The sequence below is a fragment of the Synchiropus splendidus genome, chromosome 1 (assembly GCF_027744825.2).
Source record: "Synchiropus splendidus isolate RoL2022-P1 chromosome 1, RoL_Sspl_1.0, whole genome shotgun sequence".
In the NCBI taxonomy this organism is placed as follows: domain Eukaryota; kingdom Metazoa; phylum Chordata; class Actinopteri; order Syngnathiformes; family Callionymidae; genus Synchiropus; species Synchiropus splendidus.
The window spans coordinates 20,500,336-20,522,982 of record NC_071334.1 but is presented as its reverse complement, the minus strand read 5'-3'; the positions used below and the strand labels follow the sequence as shown (position 1 = coordinate 20,522,982).

At 40.8% G+C, this 22,647-nt stretch overlaps 1 protein-coding gene across 2 annotated transcripts; it reads left to right on the top strand.

Annotated features, from left to right (window-relative positions):
- Positions 1–4,603: 4,603 nt before the first annotated feature.
- hs2st1b (heparan sulfate 2-O-sulfotransferase 1b) lies at positions 4,604–21,442 on the top strand. Of its 2 annotated transcripts, none has more exons than XM_053847054.1 (8): positions 4,604–5,117; positions 7,368–7,569; positions 8,480–8,718; positions 8,883–8,968; positions 10,063–10,201; positions 10,286–10,383; positions 10,622–10,779; positions 11,595–21,442. In XM_053847054.1, exons 3-8 carry the CDS (start codon positions 8,548–8,550, stop codon positions 11,819–11,821), a joined length of 879 nt encoding a protein of 292 aa, XP_053703029.1. In that variant the 5' UTR covers positions 4,604–5,117; positions 7,368–7,569; positions 8,480–8,547; the 3' UTR covers positions 11,822–21,442. The 2 variants fall into 2 exon arrangements, with proteins under 2 accessions (XP_053703029.1, XP_053703020.1); XM_053847045.1 differs by lacking the exon at positions 7,368–7,569 and having other exon boundaries at positions 4,605–4,800; positions 4,910–5,117.
- The last annotated feature ends 1,205 nt before the right edge of the window (positions 21,443–22,647 follow it).

Genomic DNA, 22,647 nt, shown 5'->3' with positions numbered 1-22,647 from the left:
GATGTGGCAGAGACGCCTACTTGCAGCAACAACTACTGTAACCCAGCCATGGCAGTCAGTCGGCAATACCTCTCTGTCAAGGACAATAACACATTGCCATTCGAATATGTGCACCCACCAAGGTAAAACACCAAAAACATTCAACAACACGAATTTGATGACATAACCTAACTAACCGGAGCAAACCACCGGCAAAACCAATGCTTCATTGTTTTGGACAAGTTATATGGGAACATTCTGGTATTTAGCAAGTGATCACATAAGTTTACATGATGGGTTCAAGCTGTTCATAGTTCATTGGGAAGGGAATAAAAGTTATATATCTTATATGAAACACTGTTCTTTTGTAGAATTCAATAGCTTTTCATACAGTGTCAAAAACTGGTATATGCAATCGTATTTGACAAAAAAAAAAGAAAAAAAAAGACTGGAGGTGGCACTGTTCAACGTGTTCTATCAATATTTTTTATTGACAGCAAACCCAATTCAAAATCAGTGAATGTGATATTCCTTTGATATTTATTGACCCTGGGACGTGGTGTTTCTTGCTAAGAAGAAATGCTTTTAAGCACATTACATTCATTTGGTGACGAAACAAACGCACATTGTCACTGAGCAGAAGGTTGAGTTCATTTATCAAGGTTTGAACATTCTGTCCCTGCACGGAAGTGCACAAAAGGTCAAGACAAAACAAACACAGACAGTCAAACAAACAAGAGTCTGCAGCTCCCAACCTATCAACCTGAAGCCCATCTCATCGGCTGCATGGTTGTGCAGTCCTGATATCAAAATGCTGAACAAAACCGCTCATGATCAAACCCTCAGAACACACCTGAGAATGAGTCTCTGACACCCAGCAATTTCTACAGGTCAGGAACATCACATGGTTAGAAAGGGGTTCATCGAGTAAATGCAGTTTGGTGCCGATATGTTTTTTTTTTTTTTTTTTTAACCTGTACCTGTTTGTCTGGCTCCTTGGAGGAACAGCATATCCAGTCTGGCATTCTTCTTATCGCTGTGGCTCCAAATTTGTTCCCTGCTGTGACAGAAGGCCCATCTATTACATTCTCACTCTGCCCTCTAGTGTCATCAAGGCAGCAGTGCACTAAACACTGACAGCATCCATTTACCACAAGATGCAAGAAAGGAAATGGGCCATTTTTCTACCATTTTCCGAGGTATCCTTTCATCATGTCAGCGTGACTCTGCCTGGTGTTTTCTTTTTGTAGCTGCCGTGGTAATAGAGTTTCTGACTCCAGTAGAAGTTGGATCCTTCTTTTAAAGTTTGTCGACCCAAACTTTTCAAACAGAGATGGAACCGTACGTTAATGTGTCACATTAAAGTTGTATTCTTCACTTGTATGGGTGAGATAGCAAGGTCGAAGGAATTATTTCAATTACACCGTACCATGTCCCTGACAATGTACTTTATTTTAAGAGGTGTTATTTATCATGGTAATCCCTGGGATAGGCTTCTGGGGAAAAGCTGGGAAAAAAATCGCATGGACAAATTACTGAAGTGTTCAGACACCTGGAGCTAAATCAACAACCTTTTATTGCATCCACAAGCGACACCAAGGGCACTGTAGGATTCAAAGGGCTCTCGGTTTGGCACACACTTCTGAAATAACTTCATATATTGTATGTATGTATATGATTATGGATGATAAATGGTGTTCTTCTAAGGGTTACTCTGGTGGTGCACATGACACCTGAGCTAAGTGTTCAACATATTTATGTGTGATGTTGTAGTTTGAAAATAAAAGATGAATAAAGGAAAAATGATTCTTTTAAAATAATATACAAACACATTTTAATCATCAAGTGAATTAAGAAACTCCCCTCCACCAACCCCCGGCTGTCATATTTCATTTCTAAAGTATATGTGACCAAATCGTTTTTTTTTTTGTTGTTATTATTTGTTTAAAAATTTGGTGCAAAACAAACTCGTTAACTCGTTCAATATTGATGCACAAACAATGAAAATAATAAAAACACCCCAAAACTTAAAAGAAAACTAAATCTATCATCTAAATACTAGATTTAATACCAAAATAAATAATCAACTTTTTGACCAAACTGATGTGTGAATGTGAATTGTTGACATTATGGCAAAATACAGACTCTATTTAAAATAAAATCCTTTCTGCCACAACAAATAAGTTATTGTGCTGTTTACACACACACAAAAATCAAAATGTATTTCATATTTCTATTTATGTTATGCACATAGTTGAATTTCCACACTGAGGGACAAATAAAGAACATCTAACCTAATATGACTGTCCATATATTGTGAAACAAAAAGTGAAATTATAATGGTACTGAAAAAAAATGAAAAAGCAAATAAAAAGAAAGCTAAGCTAAATCGAACTGAACTACAAAAAGCATTTCAGCTGGTTTGGCGGAACATCCTCCCCAAAGATCTGGGAAGCATTTGAAATAAATGGGAGGGTTTAGGGGAGATTTGCTGCCTCCCCTACTGTGTAAAAATGCAGCGCAGAGCAGAAATGAAGGTTGGTGTCTCTGAAATCAAATGGAAATATGATGAAATATCTAAAGCTCAGCTGAGCAAGCACAAGCTTAACCAGAATGTCAGACATTGTAAAACACATTTCCACACTTCCCAGCTGAATGTAGCGGGAGAACATGTGGAGTGAAAGGTTTTACAGGCTTAAGTCTGGAATAATACAGGTCTGATATCTGAGGGCAGCAGCCCAGCCTGACATGTGGGTCAAAGGCCATTCATATTCAAGTTATTAATTGTCATAAAGTACATTTCACAGCTTAACCCGAGGAGTTTTTTGGCTTTAGAATACTGAGTGATTTCTATAGAAATCAAGGTTATAAGTGCTGTAGCCTCTCAGCAAAGAGTTTGTTGGTTTGAATATTGTTTGCCATTCAAACAAAGAAACATAGAAAGGTGATGCATCAGGCTGTGTGAGTCTCCATCGGTAATTTTATAACATGGCTTCAGAGACAAAGAGGTAATATTGTCTTGGTTCAGAGTTAGTTTATCATTTTGGTATTGCAAAGGATTTTATATTTTGCAGGTGAGGCCCAATACGTGGTGTGACAACTAGTGGGTCCTCCCTTGTGCACAAAGTAGACACTGTGCTCTCGTCGCAAGTCCATCTCATAATTATTATTAATGCTTCAACTGTTTCAGTGCATTATGATTTGCTCTGTGACAGGGTGGTGTGCGTCTATTAATAGAATGTTTTATTTATATAATTTGCACTTGCCTACGTACTATAATTTACTTATATTTACTGATTTGCTACTATAACTTTATTACTAGTTATATTATTTATTTTGTCATGATATTTGTTTATATATTATGGGTATTTATTACTTTTTGTTTTGCTGATACTTTTTGTAGTTGTGATATCTTTGATGTTTGCTGTGTATCTTTCATGTCTTTGATATGTGTCTTTGTTGACATTGGCTGCTGTCACATGTTGAATTTCCCCACTGTGGGACTAATAAAGTAATAACGTCTGATCTAATCTAATCTAATCTAATCTAATCTAATCTAATTTTGTGGCTCATAATAAATAATGCATTAATTCAATCTTCCATATCATTGCTGCATTTTACCCGATTACATAGTCAGGGGACCATTTTTGGTCAGTGGGATTTACCACTGAACTTCTATAATCCATAGACCTCACTATCATTCAGAAAAAGACAGTGATGACATTTGTTTACTGGTTATTATAAGACATCTATCCCTCAGATCGATATCAAAACCTATGTGGCAATGTCTGAGAAGTGTCTAAAATATGATTTCATGAAATGAAGACAGTTTATTGTTTGAGGAATATATATATATATATATATATATATATATATATATATATATATATATATATATATATATATATATATATATATATATATATATATATATATATATATATATATATATATATATATATATGTGGCGGGTGTTCGACGCCTGGTGCAGAGGAAAGGATCTGGTTGCAGTCTCTTGTCCCTTGTCTGGGGTTCTGGGATTCCTGCAGGAACTTTTGGACAAGGGCCGTGCAGTCTCTACACTGGGAGTGTTTGCAGCTGCCATTACTGCGGGCCATGAAGGTTTTATATATATATATATATATATATATATATATATATATATATATATATATATATATATATATATATATATATATATATATATATATATATGCGAGATTAATCTCAGATCATGTTATGTCTGAAAACAATGAAAAAAATTATTCGATTATACAACGAATAAATGCATTTACATTGTCTGTTTCGAAAGCAGTCTGTATACATTTTTCAGCTACTGCTACAACGTTTTGAAACAAGAGCCAAATCCGATTAATGCTATGCGACCAACTTCTACAAGTTTGTCCTATCCTGCATTGCCATCTAGTGGTTGGCAAATATATTATTTTCAATATGTTTTTGCGACTTAGTGCTTATGTGTCTTCTCTCTTTTTCTCAATGCATTTACGTCTTTTATAGTTCGGGGCGATTAGAAACTAGACACAGACAGAAGGAGATGACTTCCAACTGTGTCCACTGAGTGACGCTCAGCGTCTTTAACACCATCAGCGGCATCGAGCAAGAATGCGGAAATGACATCATTCTAGTCGCTGCCACTAGCTGCGGTAGCTAATGTTTATGTAGCAGCTTATGCGCGAACTGCTCCTACTTTCTCGTCGTGCATTAGATATTTGTTCGATAATAGCAGGCTGACAAAGCAGAAGCGTTTTTTGTGACATTTTAATGTATGTGCTAAACACACGTTTCACGTTGCTTCCTGATGTGAGTTAGCAGAGAAGCTACAAACATTAACTTCTGCGACATGTAAAACCAAAAGACTCTCCGACCAAGCGAAACAGTTATATATCACTGCGACTGTGTTTCATTTTAGCTGAGGTGCGTCTGCGGCTTGGCGGTACCAGTGGACCCGACCTTCGCTGGTTAACTGTATCCACGTTATGGTTCATCTTGTTTAATGGGTCTGTTAAGGATGATGATGCCGCCGAAGTTCCAACTACTGGCAGTCATGGCTTTTGGTGTTGCCATGATACTTATCGAGAACCAGATCCAAAAGTTGGAGGAATCTAGAGCCAAACTTGGTGAGTCATTTTGAAACCTTTGTTTCCATGGTGATCTGTGATGTTTGAAATCATCACAACCTCAGCTAACCTGAGCCTTTACTTCAAAGGGCTCATAGAACATTAGACAGATGGTGTGGCAGTAATGGACATGTTGACATGGTCAAATTTCAGAAGAAAAAACAAAAAACGAGTGCAAACCTCTACCAAGCCACTTCAGTCCACCCCAACGTAATCTTGCAATAACAAAGCATCCTTCAAGAAAATAAAAAAATAAACAACAAATCCTGGATCCAAATGTCAATCTGGCGCAAATGCGGAAAATGGTCCCAACTACCAATGTTATAGAATCCTTCATAAAATTCCTGGGACTAGATGGTGATCTGAATCACTCCAAAAATTGAATTATTTGTCCCTTGTTATTTTAAACACTGACAGAAAAAGCAACATCACAAGCACAACGTCCTTGGCGCACATTATTATTAACAGCGTGTTTATAAAGCAGTTGACAGTTATGTCTTGGAACATTGATATTAATAACTAAAGTTCCGCTGCTGACCTGCGCGTTCGATATTTAAGCTGAAGAATTGCATGGCATTGTATTGCTGTAAATGACGGGACAAGAAATTGTTGGGGCGTTGTGCCTTTGATGTTTATACATTGCATGTGTCTTTAAGTCGATATGTCGAATAGTCGAAAAGCTATGATGGCGAATAGTTTACATTCAGATTACAGGATCACAAATAACCTAACCCTTACCCTAACCCAATAATAAATGAAAGGTAATTGTGGAAGAACCCCATCAAGTACAGTCACAATTAATGGTCATTTGGAAAATATTAGTGGGAGATATAGCAAATCCATGTATGAGAGTGAAGTAGTTGAGGAGGATATTCTGGATGTGGTAGAGAATAACAAGCAAGACATCTGTCGACAGAGTTGACATGAGTATTTTGGGGACAAACTTGCACCTGCGACCATTTGCAAACATGTGCTATCTCGAAATGCAAACAATACCTTTTCCTGATGTGATGGAATGGTACAAAGGTCATCCTCCTCTGCAAAGAAGGTAACAAATAAACCTTGTGTTATTGCAGACCAACGACAGGAATATTTGTGGATCCATGAGTCCATGATTGAGTGAATGTTTATTTCATTTCCCCTGATACATTACAGATTAATTGAGATTTGAAACATTACTTGACATGTTATACAACTGTTTTTAACTGTTATATCTCTTAACCTCTTGATTGATCCACTGCATATAACTCAATATTTAATTTTCTTATGATATTTTGACTCTTACGATGTTTCAGGTGGTCCAAAAAAAATTTTTTTTAAAAATGCGTAATTCACTGATAGGAAAGCGTGAGGGTTTTGGGATGAGATACAAAAAATTCCATTGATTCCATGCCATTTTCCGTCAAGTAATCACACGCTGGATGTCTTTGAATGTGGTCTGTTGTTGAGCTGCATCAGCAAGGCCTCTCACGACATACCATTGCTGCTAATGTTGGACGCAGCATGACGTTCATTTTCTTAAATGATCCTCAGACTCAGGAACAAAAATGTGGTAGACAAGAAAAAAAAAACCTCAGGGTCCATTTGCCTGTCTGTCAAGATGTAGAACTTCCAAGGGCTTCAATGCTAAAAATATCTTCAAAGGCCTAGTCTCCTTCAACGCTACAAAATTGCAGTAATTAGCAAGAATGGCGCTGCTACTCATTATTGAATACCTTTTTAAATTCCTTTTTGTGGTGTTTTGTGGCAGAACAGACTATTCCAGTTAATCTGTAGCTTTCAATGAAAACTGCCTGCTCAAATTTTTTGGTCTTTTGCTCCAGTTTGTTCTTTTTTCACATTTTGAGGCTCTACTTAGAAATTTATTAAGATCCTTCGCTACACAATGAAAATTCTTTCAATTTTGTAACTGGTCTTAGTGTTTTGTTTTATTATATAAGATAAAGTGCTCAGTGCTGGGGCCCATATTGTTCATACTGTCTGTGTACATTGATATCTGAGAGGTGAACCATGTGTTGTTTGCAATCAACACAAATTTTCAAAGGACTTACCTTAACCAGGACTCTGAACCAAGCTTAACCTAATTATAATGATTATACAGTTATTTTGAAGCCCTTATCCTCAAATTCGGCCCAAGTGTTTTCCCTAAAATTGAACCTCTCTAGGGCTTAACCGCACGCACATGCACACACACCCATGCTTGTATTTCTATCTTTGTGGAGTTTCTCATTGCCATAACGCTCTCCCCAGGCTCTCTAACCATCCGAAACAAATGGCTAACTTCAACCAGGGCCTAAACCAAACTTGCGCCCAATTATAATGACCCAGTTATTTTGACGTTTACTCTAACCCCTGATGTCGAGGAAGAAGGAAGCGGGAACTTTTACCAGCCATATACTGGAACCATACTCAGACTGATAAGACAATAAGTGGAGTAAGAATGTGCAACGCAGTGAGTACGAACATCAAGTTTTTTTGAATAGAATGTGCTACACAAACCTTCACACAAGACTATTGTAACTATTCTCGAGGAGAGCAGGAGGAAACCAACTGTACAGACATGTATGAGAACTGCAGCACTAAAATTAGGGGGAGAAATAATAACTGCTCTTTAGTCTTCTCCTTTTCAATGTTTAGATAATGTATGATGATAGTGGTTGTGCTCCATGCATTCAATGTCAATGGACGGTTTGAGGTTATTGTATTTAAGTACTTACCAGAGTGTGCAGGACAGACGTCTGCGCCGGTCGAATATCGTAAGGTTGGTAGACTATATAAACAGGGCCAACCCCCAAACTTTGCCTGGCTACTGTTTAAAGTTATATCTAGTTGAAATTACAATTGTTTCTTTTGTTCTGTTATACATGTGGCATGTTGTTGTCAGCTGAAAAAAAATAACATGCAACATTTACTTTAAACTTGGCTACAAAAGGGGGATCCACATGTACTCACACACGATAATTTACAAAAGGTGTTCTGTAGAAAACTTATATTGCTGGTTGGACTTTCACTGTGGAAAATACTTTCTTTCCCGGGGACCTCAAATGCAGTGACTTCCTGCATTATTTTTAATCAACATAAAAAATGCCATCTACTGTGTACTGTAATCCAGGTTCCATCAAGATTTTTTTCTTGCATTTTAGTTACATTCACCTCCATTTGAAATATTATTTTCCCATTTATGGCTGCTGGCGAAAGACGTGGCATACTGTGACTTATACATTTTTTCCTGTTTTCCGCCATTGCCACAGCTAGTCCACCATATCTCTTTATAGTCGTATATTAATGTATTCACCTAGTGAGTGAGAGAACAATGCCCTCAAACTCTTCACCAACCCTCCTGGTCATTGTCTTTGTTGCAGAACGGACCATAGCCAGACACGAGTTGGCAGAAGTAGAACAGCGTCACTACGAAGAAGTGGGTCAGGAAATGGCCGCACTGTCTGAAAATGACGACATGGTCATCATTTACAACAGAGTGCCCAAGACGGCAAGCACATCTTTTACTAACATCGCCTACGACCTCTGCGGGAAGAATCGATTCCATGTCCTGCACATCAACACAACCAAAAATAACCCTGTCATGTCCTTACAAGACCAGGTGAGAATACACAAAATCAATTGCAAATTCAAAGTTTCTCTCTGGGAATTTTAGCCCCGTTGAAGTAAAGTAGGCAAGAGTTAACTGTAAAGCATCCCTTTATTACGAGTCCTTATGATAACTAATGTGGAAATAAGTGATGTTTTTTCAATATGTGTCTGCAGGTACGCTTTGTGAGGAACGTCACCTCCTGGACAGCCATGAAACCCGGGTTCTATCACGGTCATGTGGCTTATCTAGACTTTGCCAAGTAAGGCCCTTCATTTCCTGCTGTACCATTAATGTCCAGATTAGTTCCAAACAGCAGAGCAGATAACAGGATGCCATCTATTGATTTATAATGTGGGCTTTAGTGTTGATTAATGGCATTGTTGCCCTTATCTCTACTGACGCTATCATTTAAGTGATCACAGTTAATTATCCTGAAGGGCTCTTCAGTCAGGGACGCAATGTTCACTTGCACTTTTAGCTCGGGTCCTGATCAAAAAGCTGATTCTCACAGCTTGAAGAACTTGAAGCTAGTTTGGGCCCTAAAGGCTTGGTTTTAAATATTTCTCTTAAATCTATCATTTCAATGTCAAGTTTTTTGGTCACACATATCTATTTTTTATTTTGTAGTTGAGCTTTTGATGGGAGAACCATCTATGGCTGTCAGTGGCAACTTCAGTCTAAGACTAAGGCAGAAATATTGAAAGTTGGACTTCTCCGTGTGGACAGTGGATCCTCCTCTTTTACTGCCCTCCGGAAGGTGTCAGCAGTCACTTCAGAATAACAAAAATGGCAAACTACGGCATGGCACTCCTCCTGCACCATCTTTTGAACGTGAAACAGCGCCCCAAAATCTCTGGCATATATATACAGTACTACAGCGTTTTGAATTGTTTTCATTGTGGATGTCAAGAATGGCTTCAATTTTACGGAGAAATATTTTGAAACCGATGCAGAAAGTGTGTGGCTCATTGTGGATGTAGCCTGAGATCCATCTTTGCTCCTGGCTTCACCAGTGGAAACAGGTAGCACCTGTTGCATAGGGCTGAGGGTGCTAGTTTCAACACTATAGCAACTGTAGAAAAATTCATGGTCCAGGTTTTCAGGCACCAAATGCACTCGCCATGAACTGCAGTCAACAATCCTCAATTACATGTCGTCTCCATCCTTCTTCATTCTTTGTTTGCACACCCACTGGTGCATTCAGGGACATCATAGTTTCTTGTGGGTATTGTGCATGTAATATTGAATAATGTTGTCAGAAGTGTACAAACTGAACTCAAAGTCATTGTTAGTTTGGCATTCCAGTGCTTTGGTTTCTCCCAGATTGATATGGAACATCTTCCATTTCTTTAGGTATGGGGTCAAAGGTAAACCAATGTACATAAACGTGGTTCGAGATCCCATTGAGCGGCTCGTATCTTACTACTACTTCTTACGATTCGGAGATGACTACAGGCCTGGGCTGCGAAGAAGAAAACAAGGAGACAAAAAGGTCTTTATTGCATTCATGGTTTTGGCATCTCAAAGCCTTTTCTAAAGGGGAGTCATGCAACTTGTTTCTTCATTTTTCCTGTAGACCTTTGATGAGTGCGTGTCGTCAGGTGGCTCTGACTGCGCTCCGGAGAAGCTCTGGCTGCAGATCCCCTTCTTCTGCGGACACCACTCCGAGTGCTGGTATGGTTCCTGAAACTCAGTTGCATTAAGTTGAGCTCTTCTCAATGACACACGTTTTGTGATGAAAGAGACGCGGCTGGTTTGTAAACTGTTGGTGTTCACATTACAGAACAATTGGGGTCAAAAAGTCTTCCCAGAATAGAAGACCAATAATCCGACCTTGCCAATGTTAACTTGAAGGCAGTATTGCTTCGCTGCAGAACGTTGTTAAAGGTTTATAAAACATGGGATGTTGCAGGAACGTGGGCAGCCGTTGGGCACTGGAGCAGGCCAAGTACAACTTGGTGAACGAGTACCTGCTTGTGGGAGTGACGGAGGAGCTGGAGGACTTCATCATGATCCTGGAGGCAGCACTTCCACGATTCTTCAAGGGCGCCTCTGAGCTCTACAAGACAGGTAACCCATTGCAGGCTCTCCGCCATTGGATGTTCATTTCAATATAATATAGCCTCACCTTTTTGGATGGTTCATTCTAATGTAAACGTTTGGTTTGAGTCACTGACTAGGCTCAGGAAATATGCAGGATGAAGTTATCATATGGCGTCTACAAAGTTGGTTATGATGAATTAGAAATCAAAATCTGGCCAAGTTTGGTCAAGAGTTTTGAAAATCTTGACCTGCCGACACAGATTTTTGCTGCACCTGTATGCACTTTCAATATTTCAAACTATCCGTGAATGCAGCAGTATTTTGCTGTTCAGAATCATGGATGTGAGGCAGTAGATAAAATAACAATTTAAAGAGCAAACTGACAAAATTACACGGCAACTCCAATAAAGTGTCCTGAGTTTCTATCAGGCTGCAGATGTGTCTGACAAGTATCTCTGGTTCTGTATACTTGTATCCTGTATACCCTATAAACTTATATCCTGGGATCAGGTGCTGCATTTCTTAATCCTCAATGACCGAAAAATTCTGGTCGTGGTACCAAGGCAGGCATCATGAATTTCATGAGTTTCCTGGTTGTGGCTCTGCTTACCTCGGTGGACATTGGATCTAGCAGCACATCACCGACTGTTGGTTTCAATTATTTCCTTTTCACTCATTGATTTTTCTATAATAAAAAAAGATGTTGGTATTGGTCGCAAGTCGGCATTCAACATTTTATTTTGAAACAATACTTTTCTATAAAAGCCAGCAGGTTTTTTGTAGTTTATATTTGTTGTTGTTTGCATGTACACTGTTGTTTCATATTCTACACTTGACTCTAGGGAAGAAGTCTCATCTGAGAAAGACCACCGAGAAAAAGCCCCCCACTAAGGAGACCATCGCTAAGCTGCAACAGTCCAGTATCTGGAAAATTGAGAATGAATTTTACGAGTTTGCGCTGGAACAATTCCAATTTGTGCGAACCCATGCTGTCCGGGAGAAGGACGGGGAGCTTTACGTGCTGGCTCAGAGCTTCTTCTACGAGAAGATCTATCCCAAAGTGAACTGACGAAACAGGAAGCAGGTCAGTCAAACCACAGCAGGGGCAACAGGGAGGTGTGTGTTAATTCTTAAGTAATGCTGGATTCGTCGTCGTCATTCATGGATCTCATTGTAAACACCATGATGCTGCACCACACTTTGGGACTGTGTGGCTGTTTTCTACAGGGAATGTCTACTTTTTTATTCCAGGAGCAGCTGTGGAGAAAACTTGAGTACACTTGAAACTGTCAGGAGGATCAGCTGTGATTGTAACACAGTCAAAAATGCGCGTCCTGTCAAATCCCTGTTGTTTGTTGATGGGGATTGAAGAGTATTCTGAATTTTATCACCTACTTTAGAGTTTGGTGTGTATATCCGTGGCCACTTTGTTTTGGGAAACTTTCTACAGCTTGCGACTCCATCAGTTCTTGAGATCACACTATGGGTGATCTTGTTCTCATGAACTCTCAGTGACTTTCTTTGTCGCAGAATATAAAACGTTTCTTTAGGTTGGCACAGAACTTCATCTGAAAATGCTCATCAATAATCGCCTTTGTGTTCTTCTCATATGCATCTGGCACAACAGGTCATCCATGTTCTACTCTTATTAACTCTAACTGTTGTTACACAAAGCTGCAACAAGCGCTCGCACAGACATCTATTGTATCTACACCGAATTTACATTTGAAGTTGAGTTTTAAAATCCTGATGACAAGGTGGCCATGTTTCCAAAGTGTAAGAGTCGTTGGTTGAATGTGGTTTGCCTCACGCAGGAGGCTCTCAGATTTTTTTTATTTTCCTAGTAACACTAATACCATGTGGTAAATGCAGATGTTTTTGCCTCAGAGAACGGTTGACTTTCAATGTAACAAAAATGCATATGCACAGTTAAACCTGTTAACAGCGAGAGAATGATTTTACAAATAACCCCACACTGAATTGAGCCTGATAAATACTTGTGAAATTTGTGATCTCTCTGCATCAACATTCAGATTCAGAACCGGTACTTTTTATACTTGCTCTCCTTCTCTGCTCATTTCATCTTTTCGTCTCTTAAAAACACTGGTCTGTGTTTTAGACTTGTGCTTGAGTACATTAACATGATTTAACGTTGAGTTTGGGACCAAGACGGACAAAGGATGTCCCACAAATTCTACTGAGCAGTGTTATCCCGGAGTCCTTTGTTTATAAAGAATAATATCTTGTAACAATTTATGAATTCAAAATAAAAGTTGGAGAGCAGGGTAGACTGGAAGAAAATGACACAGTGCCTTTATTTTGATGCTTTTCATTGACAGAGTGTCTCACACGTCTGTGGCACGGTGTGATGCGGATCTCCATGTTCAATACACACTAAAATAAACCGTCTCTTTTAACTGAAATCCCTCCAGTGAATTTTTGCTTCGCCCTGGGTTTGTTTGTGGTGCAGTGTGCAGTATAGGCATCCTGATCTTTTAGAAGATGGTGATACTAACAGAGATGGAAACAATCGAGTGAGCCACAAATGTGTGTTTTAAAAATGGCGTCCTGAGTGGGTCCTGAAATGGATCTCCTGGTATCCAGTGAAATGAAGCGCACACACAAGTCACAAGTGATCCAGAAGTTTTTGCATTGTTCTGTCTGTGTCATCGCCTGCTGGTGTTCGAATGAAACCCTTGACTTGCTTACTTTTAAGTCATATTGCACTTCTGTAGGTGCTGCAAGCTCATGATTACACATATATACTAATATTCCTCACGTGTGTTTTTAAGTTGAGTTTTATTTTGCCGTTAAATTCCAAGTTTTAGCGGGTTGTTGCTTAGGTTTACTCACCCTTTAAGGGTTTGAAACCATTGGAAATCCTTCAGACTCACACTTGCAGATCTTACCCATCTGCATCTCACTCAACAGGGTATACATAACCTGAAAGCGTGAAATGACAGCCGGGCATGTGAGGATCGGCTGAAGTCAGCGCTAGCCATCTTTGACGGGAGAGTAGCTGGACGGGAAATGTCTGCAGGGAGTGAGTGCTCACACGCTCCACTGGCCCACAGCCTGTTCATGTGTCCACACACACACACAGAGAGAGAGAGAGAGAGAGAGATAGAGAGAGGGAGAGAGAGAGCGGCACAAAGGCCCCACCAACCCATATTTGATGCTTTGTGGCCGTGGACACAAGGAGAGCCTGCCCGTCTCAGAAAATAGAACTCAATTAACAGTTTTGCTGCGGGCGTATTGGAACATTGTTTCATTAATGAGATGAATACAGTCTGATAATTACTTCATCTCAATTAGAAATAAGGCCACACTCGATATTGATTGTGGCTGATGAGCTTGAAGGTTAATTAGAAACACAATACTTCAAAGGTTTTTGTTGTCGGGCTGTTTTGGAACCTTTAAAAGTTTCAAAAGACAATACGTGTGATTTGACTTTCCAAACAAAAAGCCTGCTGTTCTTCGCCAACCTTGACTTGATCCGACAGCTGAGGCAGCTCTGCTCTTGGCCGTGCTGTTCTGACGGCAGCCGCCAGAGGGCGCAGTCGTCTCGCTAAACTCCCCAGAGCAGCGTGGGCCGAGGCGGCCTGAAGCGGTTCACCAGTCCCCGCTCATGCACCTGTGCAGAGCCAAATGGAACAAACTAATAGCGCATTACCATTAACAATACAAATGACACCATTACGCGGCTCTCAGGACTTGGACGGCTATAAATAGTTCCGCTTGGTCTTGGGCAATTTGTGCTGCACTTGCATAATGACTGCCCTCCAATTCATTCAGGTTGTGTGAATAGAGCGCCCACATGGCTGCGTGTGGAGAGCCGTGGCCGGCCTGTAATGATCTTCCTATGGCAACGCCATCACCGGTGCCACCATGGCCATCCCAGCCCCAGTGTTGGGTCCTGTTACTTCTGAAGCACTGCACAGCGTAATGACCTCCGATTACGTCAACGTGAGCAGAAATGAAGCTGGGTTTCTTTCACTTGCTTTCTCAGTAGATCACTGGAGACCCAGCGCAGAATTTGCAGTGACCTGAAGTGGCTTGGCTACTGCCCCATTAAGCAAACAGAGCAGAGCAAAGGCAGCTTGACCGCCCCTTGCTGAGCTGTGGACTGCACCTTCAAGCATTTGGCTGAAGGGGAGCGTTGTGTTTGCTAGGTATAGTAGTGCTCTGGAAGGTAATGAGAAGCTTTTTATTTTTTTCAATGCATTAGGTTTCACTCGTGAGGCTGTTTCCTAGCAATTTGCATTGTGGATTTGTTCATAAAGTTATGTTTTCCATTCAATTTATATATTTTTGCAACAAAGACAGGTTCACTTATGGTATTCAAATATAGCAAGATATTTACTACACAGGTTTTTTTTGTGTCACCCCCCAAAAATTCCACTCCCTCTTAGTATCATTAGACTTTTTAACAAGTTTTCTGTTCAGTAAATGTCTTACACATCTGTATAGTGGGCTCTTGCTTTCCTCTGTTTTGAGTTACAGTGGCACTTGGGTTTTTGTACGTCCCGGAATTCGGAGTTCGAATAAGAATTAAGAGATTTTTTTGCTTGATTTCGAACGAAAATCCAGAACTCGAACGCCCCCGAAAAAAGCTGGAAAAAACTTAACATGCGCAAACCGATCAGCTGACCCACAATGCGCCTTGTTATTGTGTATAACGCAGCCTCTGTATGCAGACGTGTCCCGTTAGCTACATTTACTGACTGTTTTTTCTTCATATTGAGGTGTAAAACCTTTCCTGTCTCCGCACTGGACCCAGTGTCACAGGGGAGGTACTCGCTCTCCACACCTCCGAGGTTGGAGCGCTCACTCCAGGGTTTGATGTCCTGTTGTCGGCTGGAGCTGGGACAGGGATGAGGCGAGTCTGGGACAGAGCGTTACTTGGTTTATGACTTTGTCACAGCCAAACTGCACAGAAGCGCACATTCAGAGCTGGACACACACCGGGCACCTCTTCACTTCTGGAGAGACGTCACTCACTCGGCAACCCCTCCCACATGCAGCGGCCACACACATAGAGGAACAGCGCACCTGCAGCAGACACTCTACATTCACTCCTACAAAAGACTATTTTAAGGCTTGGAACGCATTGTTTCTTTTTCCATTCATTGTAATGGGAAAATTCGATTCAGATTTCAAACAAATCGCTTCTCGAACGGCCGTCTGGAACGGATTGTGGTCGAGAACCGAGGTACCACTGTATTTCCAGGCACCACAATCTGAGATGAGACCAGTGGTCACATCAAGGACCAGCAGGAGATAAATTGATTTCAGCATAGGCTTTGAAACCTGGTGAGAATTCAGTCAAAATTGAAGCGATTAAATGAAGAGCCTTCTGGAGGTTTGTTACAAAACCTTGACCGGTCTGCATTGTATCTGCAGTCGAAGACATTGTGTCGTGAGAATCTGCAGCCTTCAGTCTGGCACAAAGTAAATTGAAAAATCTTTGGGTTTGTACTTGTGAACACAGTTATTTTCCAAGTGAAAGATAGTTATCAGAACCTCAGGATGGCTGTGATGCCTGATCAAAAACCCAGTGTTTGGGAGTCTTGCTCAGTTGTTGATTTAAAACAGGACAAAACTATCTATCCATCTTATTTATATATTACATCATGTATGATAAATGTGTTATGTGTGTAACACATTTTGAAACCTAACGCTCGTCGAGTTTCTACCTCTAGGTGGTGCTAAAACAAAAGGCATTCTCAGTCCACGAGCCTATTAACGCGAGTCAATTTTTGTATTTCGTGTGAATCGTTGAAGATGTTCAAAACTCGAGGATGGAAATGTCTCCCTTTTGCTCATCAGTCTATTGACAGACTTCAAGACAATTTTGCTGCAGTGATGGACCCATGTTACACCATGAAGCAACACCAGGCAGGTTAATTGTGTATCCAGCAAGACAGTAGCGGACGGAAAAGTGTGGATATTTGACAGCCTTTCTGGACATCATTTTCATGTCCCAGTCAGTGATGTAATATCAGGGACGCTGCTACAGCGGAGAGCCTGACCCTGCACAGGAAACTCTGTGCTGCTCTTCATTAGATTGCTGTATTGTAGTTTGACCTTGGTGGAAGACACTCTACACTACTCACACCACTGTCTCCCTCCCTCGCCGTCTTTTCTCTCGTTGTGCTCGCTCGCAGAGAGCACATATTGAGAGCATGGGCATTTTCTCCTGGAGGGTAGGAGAGAAATGCAATCAGCAATTCAATCGTGGCCATTGTGTAGCAGTGCTGATGAGCTTTGCAGAGTAGATAATGGATTAAATTATTTATCCGCTCCCCCCGCCCCGTCCTCCCTCGCCGCTCATTGTTGGCTCCTCTTTGTGTGCGACAGCGCCACACAGACGTAGGTTGAAGGCCTTGATCACTCGCTGCCTTTCATAGATCTAATTTTTCTAATTAGCGCCTGAATGCAGAATGGTCGCTCCCCGTCTCCTCCGCGCCGTTCATTGTCAGATACATTCCATGAGGTGAACATGTCAACCTATCAGCGTTCCTTTCAATGATAGAAAACACCAACCGAGGCGCGCTAAGTGAGAGACCGAGCGATCTTAATGATCGTCTCATGGTGAGGAGTTTGTACTAATGAATATCACCAGAGTGAGGATGAAGTGCTGAGGATCACTGCCGCCACCTCCTAGTGTCAGGGCTGCATCAACAGGTCTCCATTAGTCACCAGCCATCACTATGTCGTCTTAAACCTTCAGTGCTTTCTGGGATTGTGTCACTATATTCTGTGACATTATTTCCCTTTGGACAGGAGGGACCAGGCAGCACGTTTCAAATTGTCGCTAACAGTAACTGATGTTAGCTAACAGAAAACGTAAGGACCTTTGTTTTCCACAATCCCAGGGTGAGCTTCAAGGTGCAGACCTGTGACTGCAGCACTTCTCCACCTTGCCTTAATGTTGGCCTTTCACTCGATCATTCATCTGCCACTTATATATGGTGTTGCAGGGTGCTCAAAGTCTGTCCTAGCTATTTGAGATAGTGTGGGTCTAAGGCAGACCTGGGCAAAGTGTGGCCCGGGGGCCATATGCGACCCTTTGCCTGCATTTTTGTGGCCCTTTTGACATCAGACAAAAACTATACCACTATAACTGATTTTTCTGCCTTTTTTTGTTATTTCTTTTTTTAGTCGCCACCACCACTTCAGAATTAAATGTAGCATATTTTTGTTTTAAGCCAAAATGTTCTTCTTTTCATTAGCCATTTTTGAGTTTTTCTTGTTCCTCGAAATACATTGAAGGAATATTGAAAATATATTTTGAAATAAATTGCCTTTTTATTTGGAACGACTAGTCCATAATTATGTTGATTTATATTAATATTAAATGCAGATGAAATGAAATATTTCAATAGGTTTATGCTTACACTTCTTTATATCTTTACTCACATTTAGGTTCATTTTGTCCTTGTTACTTAAGTATGTATTTTGTATTTTTATTTTTCCATCGTGTTCTGTAGTCATCGCTGACTTTCTTTTGATGATGATCCCTCACAACAGTTACAGTTTCTAATGTGGTCCTTTAGGGAATTTTATTGCCCACTTCTGGTCTAAGGGGTCTGCATGTGCCCTTTGATGGACAGTTTGCTGGTCCATTTGTTGGATGAAACCGGGTTTTGACTCGTATGTAACAGTATATACCATTGGCGTTAGTCGCTGCTTACGTGTCTATGTGCGAGTCTTGAAACAAAATGGCTGATGGCACAGCGTGTTGCATGATCCGTCCCTGCTCCCCGGAACAACCCTTTCTCACTCCCTTAGTCTTATATGTCGATGTCTGCAAGTAAGGATTATGTGTCCTATGCTAACGCCAAACAACCTTTTATTTTCCATGTTGACGCATAGGTGTTTCAATGGAGGGAAACATTTTTTTCTTCACTGTATAACATTCCAAGTGGCGGGGGGATTGGAAGCTTTCTACACTACATAGACATCAGCATGGCTGAATATGTGCTTCAATTGAAAGCCTAATGCATCTGTCCGACACTAAAGGCTGCCTTCTACGTCACCATTGGACAGAAAAGTCCAGTTGAACAGTCCACTAAAAGACATAGACATGGATTTGTCGAAAGCACACAACCGGGGCAAAATGGCGCATAGCTTACCTAACCCCAACCTACGTCTGTTTTTCACGTGTTGCGGTGCCAATGCATCAACATGCAGTGCTGAAGGTTGCCTTTTTCATCAGTATAGGACGCAAAAGGCGACGTTCCCAATGTCAATGTATTACGCCATGGGACTGAGGATGTGTTGGATTTTCATCCTCCTTTCAAAATAGTTCATCAACAGTTCTTCATTTTTTCATTGATGCAAAACTTGTGCAAGTCCAGGTGCCAAGCAAAATCCTGTTTTAGGTGCCTAGATCTGAGTTGTGCTGGTTATCCTGCAAAACAGGTAGGACACAATTTATGTTTCAATCTATGTTCTATGCTGCTTGGTTTTTCATTTATATTGTAGATTACGCACACACCATGGTTCAGCCTTTCATGCAAAACAATGATCTAAGTCAATCTGCTCCCATGATCACCACAAAACAGCAGTTACTTGCAGCACTCCGTTGCTTGGAGTCATTACATGGGGTATTACTATTTTGGTTCCTTTCTGTTCTGGCTTTAAAGGTTGCTCTGGGGAAAAGTGTTGATCAATAACTCAGGACTTTGTTGTCCTTGTAAAGGTCATATTTTAATTTGGATAGGAACATGTCTAACTGTTCGCCCAGCAGGGCCTTCTCTCCACTACCGAGTTTCAAAAAAGGAGGATTCTCAGTGGCGGATTGCTCATATAGTCCCTCCCCCAGTTTGGCAGCGAGTATATAAGATCTTCCAGGGCAAAAGTGATGCCTTATAAGGGATAAACCAATTGCAAGGGCTCTGCATGTACTCATAGAACTGGAGTACATCCAGGGCGTATTTCCAACGTGACTCGTGGATTATTGCTATAAGCAATATTGTCTCCGACGTTACAGCATCTTTCCTGCGCATATGGTCGCTGTGTCTCCGACCACACAGCGCGTTGCCCTTGTGCATGCCTGTTTTAGCATGTTGACAGATGAGGCAACTGCTGTGGTCACCTCCCCGCACGCCGGCACACCAGTGTCCGACATGCTGACGGGAGACTCTGTGTCTGCCACTCGGCTGCCTGTGGCCTGCACAGGCTCGCATGTACTGTAAGTTTCTGAGCATTGTGGCCTGCTTGTGTTACATAGTTTCGCAGGCTGCCTCTTTGACAACTGGCAACAAAGGGCCCATTGAGCAGTGGCGGCGACGAGGGACTTTGATGGGTGATCTGCATGCGTTTGTAGAGGGAAACTGGAGCTGGCTTAAAGGAAACAGGTGCAACTCATTACAAAATCCCCAGTCCTCCTTTCTGCTGGATTTCCTCCTGTGTTTTCTCTCACTTCTTTATCAACCTTGTTTGCTTTATTGCAAAATGAAATTCCCTCTCCAGACGACACACGCGCACATACACACACACACGCACATGTTGCAATAACAGTGTGAGAAGCTTCCCTCACTCAGTCCTCAGGTCAGATATCAAAGTGTGGAGGCCAACTCCATGAAGGAAGTAACAGGATGAAGTTTTTAATTAGAAACTCACACCGCACGTGTAATAGCTTTCATCTTGTCACGTCACCAACATGGCACGGTGCCTTTGAGAACTGAGAATGCTAACGTTGTTTCTGTTTGTCCCCCAGTGATATGAAAAATGTGCTGCAAAAGTACACATTTAAAGGATATTAGATGATAACTGTGGCACTTTGATTTAAGGTTCAAGTCCTGCCAGTGACATCCTGTGGATATTTTTAAACGTAATACATTATTATAGACCTAAAAGCCTGACAGTGGGCAAATCCATCCAGATAAATCACAGAATAAGCGTCCAAATACATATTTATTGCGAAGGGTTAAGGGCATTTTAAATGATAATCAGATTTGTATATTATCATTTTATTTTCGGGAGGGACTCTCAGGCTGAGCTCACTTTTGGCGATGGGTACAGTTGAAAGGATTTCTAAGCTTGAAGGTGAGATATAACACAAATAGACCTACAATTTCACCATTTTATACCAATGTTTTGGTTGGTACTGAGCTGGTCCGCTTTCTGAAGGGCTCGCATGAAGTTACCGTTTGCTTTTCTGCCCTCTTTATCCAAAGGACCCTGGTGTAGTGGAAATCCAAGTGCAGGTCTGTGTTTGTTTCCCACCAAATTGCCCCTGAGCAAAAAGCACTGAGCCAAAAGACAAATACTCTCACCGACGCCATATGCTTTGGGTCACGGCAAAATGCACACTATCGAGGATGCAAGAAGGCTTCAGAACTTGCAGCCATAGTATTCCTAAATACATACATACAATATCAAAGTCTAACTTCAGTGGTGCATGCGCCCAAACAGAGTGATTCTAACCCTCAACAAATGGCATTTGTAAATGTCATAATGACCCCTCAGACACCACTACTACTGGCTAATTTCTAATCTCCCCTCTGGGAATAAGAGTTTAGAGACACTAGTTTTAATCTAAGAATTTTTTATTTTTGTGTTGAACAATATTAATCTGGTTTTAGTTCCAGCCACGGCATCAAAATTGAGTAGAAGAAACTCTCTCTTTTAATTTTATTAATTCTGAACGTAAGATTTGAAACACTTTACTATCACATTCTTTCTGACAGGTTTTATATATATATATATATATATATATATATATATATATATATATATATATATATATATATATATATATATATACACAAAATGTTTTTCTCCTTGTGGAAGGCTTATTGGTGGGGCACTGCAAGGATCAAGTTTAGGACCAAATATTTTTATATATAAATGAATGCTCTCACTTGAGCCTGTCATCAGGAGCTACAGGGAACGTTCACAGTTACACTGATGACACCCAGCACTATGTCTCCTTGCCTCCCAAGGACCTCATCCCACTTGAGAACGTTTTCAAAAACAATATTATCGGCATCAAAACATGCATATCAAAGAACTTTCTACAGCTCATCCTGTTCAATATGGATGTTTTCCAACAAACTAACTTTCTTCGATTCTTGTTTATTTTCAGTGTTTGCCCAATAACCAATGGAGAAGACTCTTACTGTGACCCAACAATGAGGCGCTTGTTGAGGGATGCAAGTTTATCTGTTTTTGACCAGACTTTTTGTTTTCGGTCCGAAATTCTGAAGAAGAATCATGCTATGTTATTACAATGTTATTCTGTATTCTTGGTTGTTTCAGAATCCAATGTCGAAAATCGCTACAAATATGTTTGTGTGGCGTAAAAGGAAAGATCCACCGCTCCACAGGAGTCAGTGCTGCTGCTGTAGTGACTATAATGTCATCTCACCCGTCTTGTGATGTAAAAGGACATTGAAAGACAAACACAGCTAATCCAACCGCAAATATCTCATAGATTTTTTTCCCCCGCTACAGATTTAAAAGCTGGTTCAGGTTGTTAATTGATGCCTTCAGAGCTTGATCTTTTGTCCCGCTTTATCTCTGATGTCTAGTCCTTGAGTTCCCCTTTATATCAGCACACCATCAAAATAAGGAGTCATTAATTTCCTTCACAATGTCACGCAGCTGAATTTGTCCCAAATATTTCAATGAACCGAGGTGCTGCACATGTGCTCACCTAACCTCAAATAATCTTTTAATAATAATAATATTCATTTCGGCAGAGACGTGGGAGGGAGGCGAGGCCGAGATGAATAGAAATATTTTGCGATGTTATGGATCCATTCCTGACGCCTGAGTCGTGCTATCTTGCAGCAACACATTCCATAGTCTCTGCTTCATGCGCTCGCTACAATGTGTTCCCCAGCTCCGCCACACCTACACTGCAGATTAGTTCGCACTATG

Bases quoted from the DNA above. Each gene is read 5' to 3' on its own strand.
- hs2st1b (XM_053847045.1), top strand. From the start codon at position 4,994: ATGGGTCTGTTAAGGATGATGATGCCGCCGAAGTTCCAACTACTGGCA. The intron at 8,969-10,062 runs GTAAGGCCCTTC...CCATTTCTTTAG, and splicing joins GCTTATCTAGACTTTGCCAA to GTATGGGGTCAAAGGTAAAC. The intron at 10,384-10,621 runs GTATGGTTCCTG...GGGATGTTGCAG, and splicing joins GGACACCACTCCGAGTGCTG to GAACGTGGGCAGCCGTTGGG.